General features: G+C 36.1%; 1 protein-coding gene across 3 annotated transcripts; it reads left to right on the top strand.

The window, feature by feature from the left end:
- The first annotated feature begins 1,974 nt into the window (after nt 1-1,974).
- Nucleotides 1,975-15,182, top strand: ube2r2 (ubiquitin-conjugating enzyme E2R 2). 3 transcript variants are annotated; one of them, XM_048165258.1, is made up of 7 exons: nt 1,975-2,196; nt 2,516-2,594; nt 3,393-3,593; nt 7,415-7,501; nt 7,641-7,738; nt 9,549-9,683; nt 11,543-15,182. In XM_048165258.1, exons 3-7 carry the CDS (start codon nt 3,417-3,419, stop codon nt 11,796-11,798), a joined length of 753 nt encoding a protein of 250 aa, XP_048021215.1. In that variant the 5' UTR covers nt 1,975-2,196; nt 2,516-2,594; nt 3,393-3,416; the 3' UTR covers nt 11,799-15,182. The 3 variants fall into 3 exon arrangements, with proteins under 3 accessions (XP_048021215.1, XP_048021213.1, XP_048021212.1); XM_048165256.1 differs by having other exon boundaries at nt 1,976-2,196; nt 2,516-2,684; XM_048165255.1 differs by having other exon boundaries at nt 1,976-2,684.
- The last annotated feature ends 126 nt before the right edge of the window (nt 15,183-15,308 follow it).

The raw sequence follows: 15,308 nt of genomic DNA, 5'->3' as shown, positions 1-15,308 counted from the left end.
AAAAAGATTTAAAAAAAAATGTGTAAAATTTGCTTGACAGATTTTGACAACTAGTTCAACATTTTTGTATGTAATGACTCAAGCAATGAAATGAGGACTATTAGTTTTATATGGAATGACTATTCAGCATTCACAAGTATAGTTAATTTTGACTGACATGACATAAGCAAATGATAATGTTATAAAACAGCAGAGAGTTGTATGAAAGAAATTGATGCATGTCCAAAAGCATTTGCAATTTGTTCGAAGGAATGAGAAACTGCTACTATGATGTGCACAAATGACTAAATGTTGTGGAGGTTGAACTAACTGTTGTGCAAATGTAAATAGTGATGTGAGAAATGCACCAAAGCGACTGAGAAAAACTGTAACTTATCTTTTTTTATTTATGTTGTTTTATTTTTTGTAAAGTGCTTTTATAGTAATACTTTTGTTATAACATAAGAGGCATATTGTTTTGAACTGCTTTTACAATGGTTACTATTAATAGTGTAATAGTTTTTTGGTGAATTGTATTAAAACCAGACCAAAATTATTTTTTAATTATTAGATTTCTGTGATATTTGGTCACTCAAATAGAAAATGTCCCTGGTTTCCATTTTCGAAATCTGCACAGTAAAATCCACAGAGTTAAATCATCTCTGCTCAGATAACATTTGGTCCCTCTCTGAATAGTGTTAAAATAACACTGAAGCAGAGTTAAAGTTTATGAGATAATTAAGCTATTAATTCAGGGATGATTGAACATTAATGATGAACACCTGCTGTTAACAAGCAGAATAACTGAAGAAAAGAGAAACACAAGAATACAAGTGACTTCAGCTAAAACCATTTAATTGAAATCAACTGAAGGTAAAATACATTAAATCTCTCAAGATATGATTTACTTATTACTAACCATATTGACTTTATTTCTGTAACATGTCTAAATAATGTCTTATTGAGAATTAACAGAGGTTTAAATGTTGGTGTTTTATTGGTCAATAAATTATGCCACCATAGTGGTGGTCAGGGTTTGTTTTAGTTGGGCTCTTGACCTTTTTATGTTTTTAAAATAATTTGTGTTTGAGCAATTGCAATAGTGTTTCACAGCAAACACTTGTGCATTGCCGAATGTGGATTTTACTGTGTGGTCACCTTAGGCTACATTCACGTCTGATTTATTTTAAAATTAAATAGACATTATACAAAGTTGCTTATTTTCACATAATAAGGATGTTATATAGGCCAACATAGTTTCTTACTTCTGTTGAACTAAATAGAAGATATTTTGAAGAATGCTGGTAACCAGACAGTTGATGGTAAACACTGATTTACATAGCAGGTGGGAAAATACTATAGAAGTCAATGGCTATCGTCAACTGTCTGGTTACCAACATTCTTCGAAATATCTTCTTTTGTGTTGAACAGAAGAAAAAAACTCAGATTTGGAACAACATAAGGGTGAGTAAAAGATGGCAGAATTTTCATTTTGGGGTGAACTATCCCTTTAAGGCTTTTCCTAAGGGAATTTTATACTTACTAAAATTGAATTACTCTTCTTCCCCTAAAGGGCTAGTTAACCCCCTCAAAAAATAAATAAATAAATAAATACGGTCATCATTTACTAACCCTCAAGTTGTTACAAACCTGTATGAATTTCTTTTATCTGCTGAACACAAAAGAAGATATTTTGAAGAATATGGGTAACCAAACTGGCGTCCATAGTATGGAAAAAAATTACTATGGAAGTTAATGGTGCCCCTTCAACTGTTTAGTTCCTGACATTCTTCAAAATATCTTCTTTTGTGTTCAGCAGAAGAAAGAAATTGCTACACACATGTAATGGGTACTACCTATGTAATAACACATAACATATGTTGTGTACATATGTAATACATAAGTTCTATGGGCACTTCAAAATAATAACAATAAGGTATTTACAGTTGCGTGTCTTGCGTCATGACGCACACGCGTACAGACGTGTTCAGGCACGCGCTATGATAACCGGAAGCATCAATAGAAGCGATTGAGAAACGGCGAAAGAGATCATCACCTGTCGATTTCGTTCATATATATCTCTCCTGTGCTCTCTTTAATCCCCATATCCCACTTCCATAACACCCGTACCATTACTTTAATTTGCTGTCGAGTCGGTCTGGACGGATAAAGCAGAGTTGGCAGTGTAATTCTGTGTGCAAACGGGTGGTTTTGAAGGTGCGTTGAAGCCTCGCAACAGAACAAATGTAAACAAGCAGCTGATCAGCTGTGCGGCCGAAGACGCGCAACGAAACGGCGTGATGACAGCGACCTGCAGGGTTTGACAAACAAATTCTGCGTCATATAAAGCGAAATTAGGAATTTATTTGCATGCTGTAGAGTTTTTAGACGTTATTGCAGTACACGAGGACAACTCCCAAACCATCGCCTTCACCTCCATTGCGGGCAGCAGCGGATACAGAACAAACAGCTGATTTATTTTTTACTGTTTATAAGGGTGATAAATTGATTGGTTTGTCTTTATTTCTACTTGAAGACTGGATAACTTCACGTCTAACAGGAAAAGCAACAGGACTCGAGAAATAACAAAGCACGATTGCCTTCTGGGCCCCAAGGTATAAATAAATATCAGCAACGTTTTAAAATTTACATGAAGCTGGAAGTTTAGGGAACTCAAACATCACATTTCCTGGCGAGCAGCGCAGGTAATAAACAGACTATAAACATGTTTTTATTTATCAAAATAGTTTTTGCATACCAATATAATCATACATTTGTAAATAAGTATTTTTATGTCTTAGTTTTTTCTTTCTTTTTGCAATATATATATATATATATATATATATATATATATATATATATATATATAATTAGTTTGGTCCCACTTTAGATTAAGTGGCCTTAACTACTATGTACTTACATTTAAATTAATAATTTGATACAATGCATTTATTGTGTACATACATGTTTTTACATTGTACTTATATTTTAAAAACACATGCATGTAATTACATCTGTAATTAATTTCTGTAATTACATTTATAATTACACTGTGGACCGATTCCTTACACCATAAACCTACCCATACCACCAAAGCTTTCCCTAACCTTACCCGTATCCCACCTCAATAGCAGCAAAAGTGTTTTGCAATTCAATATGAACCCAATAAGTACATTGTACTTATGTTTTGATGTAAGTACATAGTAGTTAAGGCCACTTAATATAAAATGGGACCATTAGTTTTAGTAGTAATATCTCTGTTAATACCACTATGCATAAATATCGAGTTGAAGATATTTCAATAAAAAAAAATCCAGAAATTATAACTGAATTGTCAAAAAACTATGAAATAATATATTATTTTGAGGAAAAAACAAAACAAAAAACAAATCCCATTTTCCTTAAATCCACAGTAAGGCTGAAGGATCGGGACTGTCATGGCACACCAGCAGATGCCGAGCTCACAGAAGGCTCTGATGCTGGAGCTGAAATCCCTGCAGGAGGAGCCAGTGGAAGGTTTCCGCATCACTCTGGTGGAGGAGTCGGACCTCTACAACTGGGAGGTGGCCATCTTTGGCCCTCCAAACACACTTTATGAAGGGGGCTACTTCAAGGTAAGCCTGAAAAATATTCTTGAATGCTTACCATCAGAACAGGGTGTTTTGAGTCAGATCAACAATCACAGTTTTTATATTTATATTTAATTTTATAGTATACCTCACTAGTATGCCCCATGTTTTGCATGTTTTCTCTAGTTCTTCTCTCCCCAGTAGTGCGTTCCTTATACTCTAGATCTCTATTTATAGCCTTGACTGATATTAATGACATCTCAATGTTAGAGCTAAAAAGAGAAGGACAGTGTGTTTCAACCTTATTCCCATAGTTATTTGTTCTCAGAGGCATGTTATCAGCTGCAATAGTCAGTACTTTCACAGTGACTGCACCACAACAGAATTCCTTCAGAGTTATATTATTATATCATAACAGTGTTTTAGTATATGAATTTATGGTAGCAATTCAGTTTGACTGATTCATATAATTTTAATAAAATGTCTTCTTTTGTTAAAATACTTTAGGTTGATTCCCTCGTGAGTTTTGATCACCTATTTGTCTGAATAGTAAAACATTCATTATTTTAATGTGGTGCATTTATATGTGGTTTTGTCTGGGTGATATATGTGATGCAGCATGTTTTGAGGAAGATTATAGTATCTTTGTGAGCACAGGCTTGGGTTCCACCCATCAAAGTATTTGCTATCAGGCTTCAGCAAGATTTTGCATGGATATACATTTTGCATCTTTGGGGAATTGCATTTCTAATTTGTTATACATCAAATGTAGTTTCTTTTACTTTGTATGTATGCAAAGTTTCCTGTAAAAAAAACAAACGTTTTTTTTAGTTTCAAAGAGCTGTATCGTTTGTTCCCATTTATTCCTAATGATCGCTAATGAAGTTCGATTACATCAGGTTGGTGCTTTCTAAGACTCAGTTCTTTGACTGAGACACAGATCTTCATTCACACCGCCACAGTCACGCAGCACTTGAGCACCAGCCAGTTCATCTAGTCTGACACATAATCAGCAGTCAACAACAGTGGCGAGTAGCAGGATTCCACATGCAGAGAAGATACAGCCTTAGAAGCAGCAACGCACTCATGTTCAAAGCGATAGTTCACCCAGAAATGACAATTTACTCATCTGGAGGTTTCAAGCATCAAAAAAGATGCAGAAGCAGTTTAAAAGTACCATAAAAGTAGTGCATGTGACTTACAGAGTATATTCCAAGTCCTTGAAGTCATATGTTAGCTTTTTGTGAGGAACAGACTAAAATTTAAAGTTGTTTTTACTGTTATTCACTGCAAATTACAAACTGTGACAAACCTGCCATAGCTCTTAGGGGTGTAACAATATATCGTGTCACAATATATCGCAATACAAAAATGCAACAATATGATATTGTGGATAGTGACAATATGTGTTGTGTGTAGTTCACCAAAAATGAAAATTACTGTGTAAGGAAAAAATTCAAGTTTACAAAGTTTTAGTGTCAGTACTACGTTAAACTACTATATATAATGTTGAATATAATGTATAATGGGGGAATATTTGTTGGTCCTGATAATGCCAAATGTCTTATGTTACCAGTAAAAAGTGGCCTACATTATTTTAAAGGTGCCTTAGAACGTCTTTTTAAAAGATGTAATATAAGTCTAAGGTGTCCCCTGAATGTGTCTGTGAAGTTTCAGCTCAAAATACCCCATAGATTTTTTTTTAATTAATTTTTTTAACTGCCTATTTTGGGGCATCATTAACTATGAGCCGATTTAGGCTGCAGCCCCTTTAAATGCTCACGCTCCCTGCCCACGGAGCTCGCGCTTGCCTTAAACAGTGCATAAACAAAGTTTACACAGCTAATATAACCCTCAAAATGAATCTTTACAAAGTGTTTGTCATGCAACATGTCTAATCGCGTAAGTATGGTATTTTTTTGGATGTTTACATTTGATTCTGAATGAGTTTGATAGTGCTCCGTGGCTAAAGCTAACATTACACACTGTTGGAGAGATTTATAAAGAATGAAGTTGTGTTTATGAATTATACAGACTGCAAGTGTTTAAAAAATGAAAATAACGACAGTCTTGTCTCCGTGAATACAGTAAGAAACGATGGTAACTTTAACCACGTTTAACAGTACATTAGCAACATGCTAACGAAACATTTACAAAGACAATTTACAAATATCACTAAAAATAACATGATATCATGGATCATGCCAGTTATTATTGCTCCATCTGCCATTTTTCGCTGTTGTCCTTGCTTGCTTACCTAGTCTGATGATTCAGCTGTGCACAGATCCAGACGTTAATACTGGCTGCCCTTGTGTAATGCCTCGATCATAGGCTGGCATATGGAAATATATCGTACACCCCGACTGTTACGTAACAGTCGGTGTTATGTTGAGATTCGCCTGTTCGTTGGAGGTCTTTTAAACAAATGAGATTTATATAAGGAGGAAACAACAGTGTTTGAGACTCACTGTATGTCATTTCCATGTACTGAACTCTTGTTATTTAACTATGCCAAGATAAATTCAATTTTTAATTCTAGAGCACCTTTAAATAGTCAATGACAGGGTGCAAACATATTAATCTAAAATAAATCTGTTGAATCATGGATATTAGAATCATGGAATCATGGATCATAGAATCATGAATATTTTTATTCTGGTGTCACCATTGTCCTGTGCACTGGGTTACCAGCATCAAGTTTAAGCCTATTCATTTCCACTCCCAATGTAATACCAGATTTAGCTTTTTAATCAACGGTACATTTTTTGTTATCCTTTTATCACATGTCTTGGAGTATCACAATAATATTGTATCGTGATATCTATCGAATCTTGACATAAGGGTATCATTACACCCATAATAGCTCTACTTGGTGTGTTTGTGAGCCTTTTCTGAATGAAAGTATCAAAATTTTTTGATTCTGATCCATTCAATCTTCGAACAATGCTAAGAGTGCCATCCTCAAAACAAGTTCAAACGCAATAAACACCTTTTGTACAGACATTACAGACCATTGATTTGCTAGCTGTACATACGCAGATCTGCATGTCTATGCAGAGCTACCTTGAAGCGATGACGCACCTTTTCTTACTTTTTTACTGGTAGACCTATATATGATGAAATATAGCCATTTAAGATCTATATCTATGTTTACAATTAAATTTTTACATGGTTATAAGGCCACCGAGAGTAAGTAATTTTTGCGTACGAGTAGTTTCAGTTATTCCTACATTTTTTCATAATTTAGAATAAATTTTAAAACGCAAGTTATTGATGAATCATGGTTTGCTCGTGAAAACGTTCATACGCAGATTTCGTACGCATGCTTATTTAATGAGACCCATTGTTTATTGTGTCTGAAAGCTAGTGCACTGTTCAAAATGTATCCTTTTGTATTGCATGTGAGAAAGAAAGTGATGTTGGTAAATAATGTGAATTTTCAATTTTGGCAGAACTATGCTTTTAAACCTTACTGCTCTCACAACGATTGCAGTTGTTATAACTAAATTCAAACCCACAATCACTTTCAAAATCACTATTGTTATAGCAACCACAATAAATCAAAACACTCAGCAGCACAAAATAGTACTATCTCAACACTAGACTGAAGAGAGTGCAGCATTTAACACAGCACTACTCTGTTTAGTTGAACTGCACTGTCGTCTCAAGCTCCCTTTTGGCACCATATCAGAAACCTGATGAGTGCATGATGTTGAGATTCATGACGATTATATTTATACCAACCCTTTTAGTCTAATGTGTCCTTCCCATTTAGGGACTGATTTATAACGGCTCATTTACTAGCTTTAATACGGCTCATATGCGAGCTAATAATGCTTCATGTTTCACTCTGTCTTTTTCCCCAGGCCCATATAAAATTTCCCATTGACTACCCCTACTCTCCTCCGACTTTCCGATTCCTCACCAAGATGTGGCATCCAAACATCTATGAGGTGAAAATGCTTGTGTGTGTGTCTGTTTAATGCATGTTTACTGGACCATCAAACAGATTACAACAGCTTAAAATGTACATTAGTAATCATATGGTAACAATGCTGCAATTGTTGCTTAATATACATCTCTCAACCCCAGAATGGCGATGTTTGTATTTCCATCCTCCATCCTCCTGTGGATGACCCCCAGAGCGGAGAGCTGCCCTCGGAGCGATGGAACCCCACACAGAATGTCAGGTATTAGAGTGAAAATACCCACAATTACACTCAAATCACCCTGAATGACTATGGCTATATATATACTACTGTTCAATAGTTGGTATCAGTAAGAAATTAATACTTTTTTGCAAGGGTACATTAAAGGTGCCCTAGAACATCTTTTTAAAAGATGTAATATAAGTTTAAGGTGTCCCCTGAATGTGTCTGTGAAGTTTCAGCTCAAAATACCCCATAGATTTTTTTTTTATTCATTTTTTTAACTGCCTATTTTGGGGCATCATTAACTATGCACCGATATATAGGTAGCGGCCCCTTTAATTCTCGTGCTCTCCGCCCACGGAGCTTGTGCTTGCCTTGAACAGCATAAACACAGTTCACACAGCTAATATAATCCTCAAAATGGATCTTTACAAAGTGTTCGTCATGCAGCATGTCTAATCGCGTAAGTATGGTATTTATTTGGATGTTTACATTTGATTCTGAATGAGTTTGATAGTGCTCCGTGGCTAAAGCTAACATTACACACTGTTGGAGAGATTTATAAAGAATGAAGTTGTGTTTATGAATTATACAGACTGCAAGTGTTTAAAAATGAAAATAGCGACGGCTCTTGTCTCCGTGAATACAGTAATAAACAATGGTAACTATAACCACATTTAACAGTACATTAGCAACATGCTAACGAAACATTTAGAAAGACAATTTACAAATATCACTAAAAATATCATGATATCATGGATCATGTCAGGTATTATTGCTCCATGTGCCATTTTACGCTATTGTTCTTGCTTGCTTATCTAGTCTGATGATTCAGCTGTGCACAGATCCAGATGTTAATACTGGCTGCCCTTGTCTAATGCTTGAACATGGGCTGGCATATGCAAATATTGGGGGCGTACACTGTTACGTAACAGTCTGTGTTATGTTGAGATTCGCCTGTTCTTCAGAGGTCTTTTAAACAAATGAGATTTATATAAGAAGGAGGAAACAATGGAGTTTGAAACTCACTGTATGTCTTTTCCATGTACTGAACTCTTGTTATTCAACTATGCCGAGGTAAATTCAATATTTAATTCTAGGGCACCTTTAAAGGGATAGTTTACCCAAAAATGAAACTTTTTCGTCATTTACTCACCCTCAAGTTGTTCCACACCTGTATGAATTTCTTTCTTCTGCTGAACACAAAAGAAGATATTTTGAAGAATGTCGGTAACCAAACAGTTGATGGACTCCATTGACATCCATAGTAATTTTTTTTTTTCTATACTATGGAAGTCAATGGGGTCCATCAACTGTTTGGTTACCCATATTCTTTAAAATATCTTCTTTTGTGTTCAGCAGAAGAACGAAATTCATACAGGTGTGGAACAACTTGAGGGTGAGTAAATGATGAAAAGTTACATTTTTGGGTGAACTATCCCTATAAATTGACCAAAAGTGACAGTTAAGATATTTATAATGTTACAAACAAGTTTCCTGAAAAAAAATGTATAACACCAAAATATTAAGCAGCACAACTGATTTCAACATTGATAATAATACGAAATGTTTTTTGGGCACCAAATCAGCATATTAGAATGATTTCTGAAGGATCATGTGACACTGAAGACTGGAGTAATGATGCTGAAAATTCAGCTTTGCCATAACAGGAATAAAAAATACTGTTAAAACGTTATTTTAAATTGTAATATTTCAGAATATTACAGTTTTTACTGTATGTTTGATCAAATAGATGCAGCCTCAGTGAGCATATGTAAGAGACTTCTTTCAAAACATTAAAAAAAATGTTACCTACCCAAAACTTATGGTAGTGTGTGTTTGTTTGCAGAACAATCCTGTTGAGTGTGATCTCACTGCTGAATGAACCCAATACCTTTTCACCTGCAAACGTGGACGCTTCAGTCATGTTTCGCAAGTGGAGGGACAGCAAAGGCAAGGACAAGGAATACGCCGAGATAATAAGGTACCATCACTTTATCATTTAAATGACTCATACTCAGCTTTTTCCATCTAATTATTTTAAGTTTAAAGGTCAGTCTGGAACTTTTATTTTTCCTGCTCTTGACTTTTTAATACAAATGAGATTTTGTGGACCACATTTACAGAATTTCGCAGAGATGTTTTGTTTTGCATTTTGATTTGCTTCACTGCACAATGTATAAAGTGTATGGAGTACAGATGGAGTTAAATGATTAATATAATATTTGTGATGCTTGGTAAAGTTTTTAAACTCTAAGTATTAAACTTCAATGTTTAACTTTTTGTCTGCACTGTCTGTGCTACAAAAAATGAATAATATTTCATAAAATGTGTGGTTTGTTGTATCAGACTTATAGTTGTTGCCTATTCGGTTAAGTCTGACGTCACGCTGCAGCGCTTCCGGGTCCAAACGCTCTATCTCATACCACAAGAAAACAACAAATGGTGCTAATATACACACACAATGTGGTGTAATACTTCTAAAAATTTATAATCATAACCTCTATCTCCATAACAAAATCCCAGATGGCCAGACAGTGATTCATCTTTTATAAATCATTAAAATATTAATGGAGACTGTTGTGTAGACTGTAAGTATTTTAAATGTTTAACTTTAAAATGTTAAATGTTTAATAAGAATAAATAGTGCTCATAAACGGCCGTGGAGATGCCATTCTCAAGTGAAATGAGTCGAGGCTTGGACCCAGAAACGGTGTTCCTCATGTCATGACTTAACAAGCGGATTGAAACATAAAATGTGTGAAAAAAATCCATAGACTTACTTTGAAGTAGGGGAACAAAGCCATATCTAGAGATGAGAATATCATAGAGACTTCATGATAATAATAGAGAATATAATTGAGACATACATACTTTTGACTGTTTAAAGCTGTAAGGCTTAATTGATTTAAGTGCAGTGATCAGAGATCTATCAACATGCTAACACACAAAAACTCACTAGCAACTGTAAAGCAATGCTCTAACAGCAACACCTTAACAGCACAGCAGTGCCCTGGAGGCCACTCACCACACCATAGCAATTTGCACAACTTACATATTCTTTATGAAATGCCAAAATTGAATTATACTACTGAAGTTGGCTGAGATCGTGATTAAACTTTGGCTGAGGCAAAATTTTGGCCCAACACACTTCCATTGCACCATCCCACTGAAATTCAGGACATACTGTCCTGAGTGTCTTTATTTCCCTTTTGGGCAAGTAAACATAAGTGAAAAATTTGAACTTTTACCTTATTGACATTCTTTTCTAAGAAAACAGATCCCTCGGTAGAAAACTCAGTAGATTTGCTTGTTCTTTGGAAAAAGAAGTGAAATTATACACTAACAATCAAAAATGTTATGTTTACCAAGGCAATTATTTGATTAAAAATTTCAGTAAAAACAGTACTATTATTGCTTTGAAATATTATTGTTATTAATTTTTATGTAATTTATTTCTGTGATGGCAAAGCTGAATTTTCAGCATCATTACACCAGTCTTCAGTGTCACATGATCCTTCAGAAATCATTCTAATATACTGATTTGATGCTTAAGAAACATTTCTTATTATTATCAACAGTTGTGCTGCCTAATATTTTTGTGGAAACTGATCATTTTTTAGGATTCTTTGATTAATAGATTTTTCAAAAGAACAGCATTTACTTGAAATGGAAATTATTGATTATAAATGTAATCAATTTAATGCATCCTTTGCAAAAAAAAAAAAAAAAAAAAAAAACTTACTGATCAAATCATTTTGTATGGTAGTGTATATTTATACAGACAGCTGTTACAGTAAGCTGAATTGATTTGCTGACACTGTGTTGTTGCGTCGTGCACAGGAAGCAGGTGATGTCCACTAAGGCAGATGCAGAGCGAGATGGAGTAAAAGTACCAACTACGCTAGCTGAATACTGCATCCAGACCAAAGTGCCTTCCCACGACAGTAGCTCCGACTTGCTCTACGACGATTTATATGATGATGACATAGAAGAGGATGATGATGACGACGACGAGGCAGAGGCCGTTGGGATTGGCAGCGAAATGGCCGGGGACTGTTTTGGCGACGAAGACGACTCTGGCAACGAGGAGTCTTGACCTCCTTCTTTCCGTGACACTGACCTTCGCCCTCTCACTATTCTTTACCCCGACAGCCTCATGTTTCATATTGTCTTTTCTCTTTTCCTATGCTTAAAGCTTTCGTTTTTCACTCTGTTCCAAAAACCTCATAACTTCAGATCTCTGTCCTTACAGCACCTTCCAGTTTCTCAGTAAAGTTCACTATGGGGTCATAAACCAGTCATTTGTAGTTACATTTTACATCCCACCTTCTCCTGCCTCTTAACCTCAGGGCTTTTGGATATTCAGAGCTTGTCAGGCCACCTTAAATATGTTCATTTCAATTTTTTTAAGGGCTAATTCCTACAAAAATGTAAAAATATGTCATGATTTATTAGCCCACATGTTGTTCCAAAACCTGTAGGACTTTCTTACTTCCGTGGAACAAAAAAAGAGATTTTGAAGGACGTTTGAGCTGCTTTTTCTCATAGATTATAACCAAACAATGCCTGTGTAATATTACTTCCCTACTATATGGTATGTGTAAAACAGTATGTGAGAGGAATATGATGTCTGAATTCACAGTATTGATAACAACAGTAAAGTATCCAGATGACCTACTACCAAAGACTTTATATACAGAAAGACGGTCCACTCGTATTACAATGAATCGGAGAAAGTGCAACGCGCAATATAGCAGAATATGTCCCGCCTTCTAAATAAAAGAGCCAATCAACGATTGGTAAAGTCATCACGTCACTCCAGTTGCCGTTTGCTGTAGAAACAGTCAGTGTTCTGAGACGCATTAGCTTGGTCCAGCCTGAAAAATGCTAGTTTTTGTCATGATTCAAGTGTTTAGAAACACAATTTATGAGACGGCTGTTGTCAGATTTCATTGGTGATTTCAAATATGAAATTTAATTGTAAACTTGGTGAACAGTTTTGGAGAATTTGATGTTTCCCCATTCAAAGATAAAGGAGCTGCACTTGCATGCCTCAAAATCAAAATTAGCCCATTCGCATTTCAGGGAGAGTCCCCTAGTAAAAATTGCATTTCGGGGGGTAAAATCCGCGTTTTTTGGCGGGGTTCCTCTGGTCAAATTCGCATTCCATAGGCTAAATATCATGTTATTTGGGGTCGCTTCAACCTGCGGACATGAAAAACAGTGTTAAAGTACCCCAATTCTGCGGGAAAACCGCAGACTTGGCAACACTGGAGAGGCGTTTCAAAGATGGCCGCTGAGTAAAATAAATTGTCTTAAGGGGTCTTTGCCTACTACTTCCAGCGAGATTCTGAAATGCCCATCTGATGGACGCTTTACTATCCCATAAGGCCACGGGATAGGAGTTATTGCATCAGCTATGTTGCTTCACTGCCAATCAAAAGTAACACGACAGCTGCAAAGTTCGTTCTTCATCAAATGTACCATGCGATTTCAGACGCGCTCCTAAAACGACACTAAAAGCACCATAATAGTATGACGAGTGAGCTATATTCTAAATATTTTGTAATCTTCTCATAGCTTCAGAAGAGGAATAGGACCAAAATTTAAGTTCTTATTCATTCTAAAGTTTCATTTAAGCATTCATGTGCCAAATTCGCTCCGCTGATTCTTGCTTGTTTCTTAACCGAATTCAGTGTGCCAGTTTGAATCAAGGGAGCCACACAGGTTTGGAATGACATGAGGGTGAGTAAATAATGATAAAATTTTAATTTTTTGAGGTAACTAACCCTTCAACCCACCCATGAGCTAGTTATGCCTGGTAAAATCACCAACAAATGAATGTTTTGTTCTTTTCCCAGATTTTCAAGTATGTACAGATTCTACAGAACTGTCTTTACAGTATAGGGCTTCACTGATTCCACTCTACAGTATGTATCTAATTTCCCACTTTTCCACAAAAAAAAAGGTAAGTATTCAAGGTTGGGAGAATGGAGCATGAATAGACTGTTTCTTTCACATAAAATTTAAGTGTCATCATTATGAACAGCCATCCACATCAGCAGGGTCACCTTCACAACTACTAACTACACACACTCTTTTATGCGCAGCTCGTACCCCCCCAAATCATTTGAGCTTTTTGAGCCATTAAATCACGGTGTCAGATTATATGGCACATGAAGGTGCTTTCAAGTGCTCAGCAACACAAGCATTAAAACTACTTCCAGCATACCTTCGTTCGCTGACCCAGAAACTATGATGAGACTGTTTAAGTCACTAAGATGATGTCCAACGTTCGGCCCTGAATATTTGATCCACCAATTTTGGCTGAAGCTAATCATACTGTTATGCTTTTAAGTATACACATACTCATCATAAGTGATCACGTATGAGTGTCCAAGCAGCTGTACCAAACCATTTCTATTTCTCCTTTTCCTCACTGATTTTGAAGATAATCTTGGGAGTTTTTAAGTTCGGGGTTTGAGATCAGTGACTGCTGAGGACATATTTCACTCATCAGCCTGAGCCCTCTCATCCCCAGTCTTATGCTTTTTTGCGTTGGCAACAGTGCCACGGTGGGCCGTAGCTTTCAAGAGCATGCTTGTGTGTTTTAATGTGTTTTCTATGACGTGTCAATCATCCAATGAGGCACACGAATCCCTAAGGTCTCATTAAAGGGGGTGGAAGCGCAGACGTTTATGCACATGGGGTCTCAGGTACACCTTTATTCCCGCAAACCAGCCAAGGACACGGATGCTGATTCCTGGTCCTACGAAACCCCTCCAAAAGGGAGTGTGGATCTGAGGATCTCGAGGGAACCGTGCTCTCTTATTCTGCCGAGCATCAGGAACTCACTGAACTATCAAAAACAATCGTTCCCGACTCAGTTGCTCTCTTGAACCTCTGGACTGTGAGCCAAGGGGGCTCAAAAGGGACGTGAATCGATTAAAACGGACTGGATTTTTCACGTTCTACAAGAGACTCTCGGTGTATTTACACCCCTGTGCACAGCAAAACAACTAAGTTCATTTCAAAAAGTGTTGTGACGTTAGTCGACAGTGGATTTGTCTTGAAGGATTTTATTATTTGTGTGTCATGATTGTTTTAAATGTTTCATTAAGGATTTTTTGTTTTTCAAATGCTAATTCTTTGACAGGATTCGTGGTCCTGATCAAAACAACCGAATTCATTATTTGCTCTAAGTTCAGTGCATTTCCTTTTTCTTGTAATGTTGTTAAAGGGAATATCATTATAAAGATTCACGTGAAGAAGAATGGAAAAACAGTAAGAATGAATCTAAATCCATACCTGTTTCTATTCTAAACATAAGTATTTGAGTTTTAGGGTGGAGGGGTGTAGGGGTGGGGGGATGTCCAGTATGATCATTTTAAGACTGTGCTTGTATGATCACAATTCATTTTTGTTTGTGTGTATGTACAGGAGTTAATGCTCCTTAGCAATTAAACCATTAGACAACACATTCATAGGTGCTTTCAGTTCATGATGTGTCCTGATTGAAAAAACCAACTAACCTTAGCAACTAAGTTCAAGTTTAAGTGCTTGAAATAAAAATACAATTTTAGAATTTAAAAAAATAATAAAAATG

Source organism: Megalobrama amblycephala, linkage group LG18 (genome assembly GCF_018812025.1).
Source record: "Megalobrama amblycephala isolate DHTTF-2021 linkage group LG18, ASM1881202v1, whole genome shotgun sequence".
In the NCBI taxonomy this organism is placed as follows: domain Eukaryota; kingdom Metazoa; phylum Chordata; class Actinopteri; order Cypriniformes; family Xenocyprididae; genus Megalobrama; species Megalobrama amblycephala.
Note: the sequence above shows the minus strand (reverse complement) of the source record. Positions and strands in the feature narration are given on the sequence as shown.

Bases quoted from the DNA above. Each gene is read 5' to 3' on its own strand.
- ube2r2 (XM_048165258.1), top strand. From the start codon at position 3,417: ATGGCACACCAGCAGATGCCGAGCTCACAGAAGGCTCTGATGCTGGAG. The intron at 7,502-7,640 runs GTGAAAATGCTT...TCTCAACCCCAG, and splicing joins GGCATCCAAACATCTATGAG to AATGGCGATGTTTGTATTTC. The intron at 7,739-9,548 runs GTATTAGAGTGA...GTTTGTTTGCAG, and splicing joins AACCCCACACAGAATGTCAG to AACAATCCTGTTGAGTGTGA.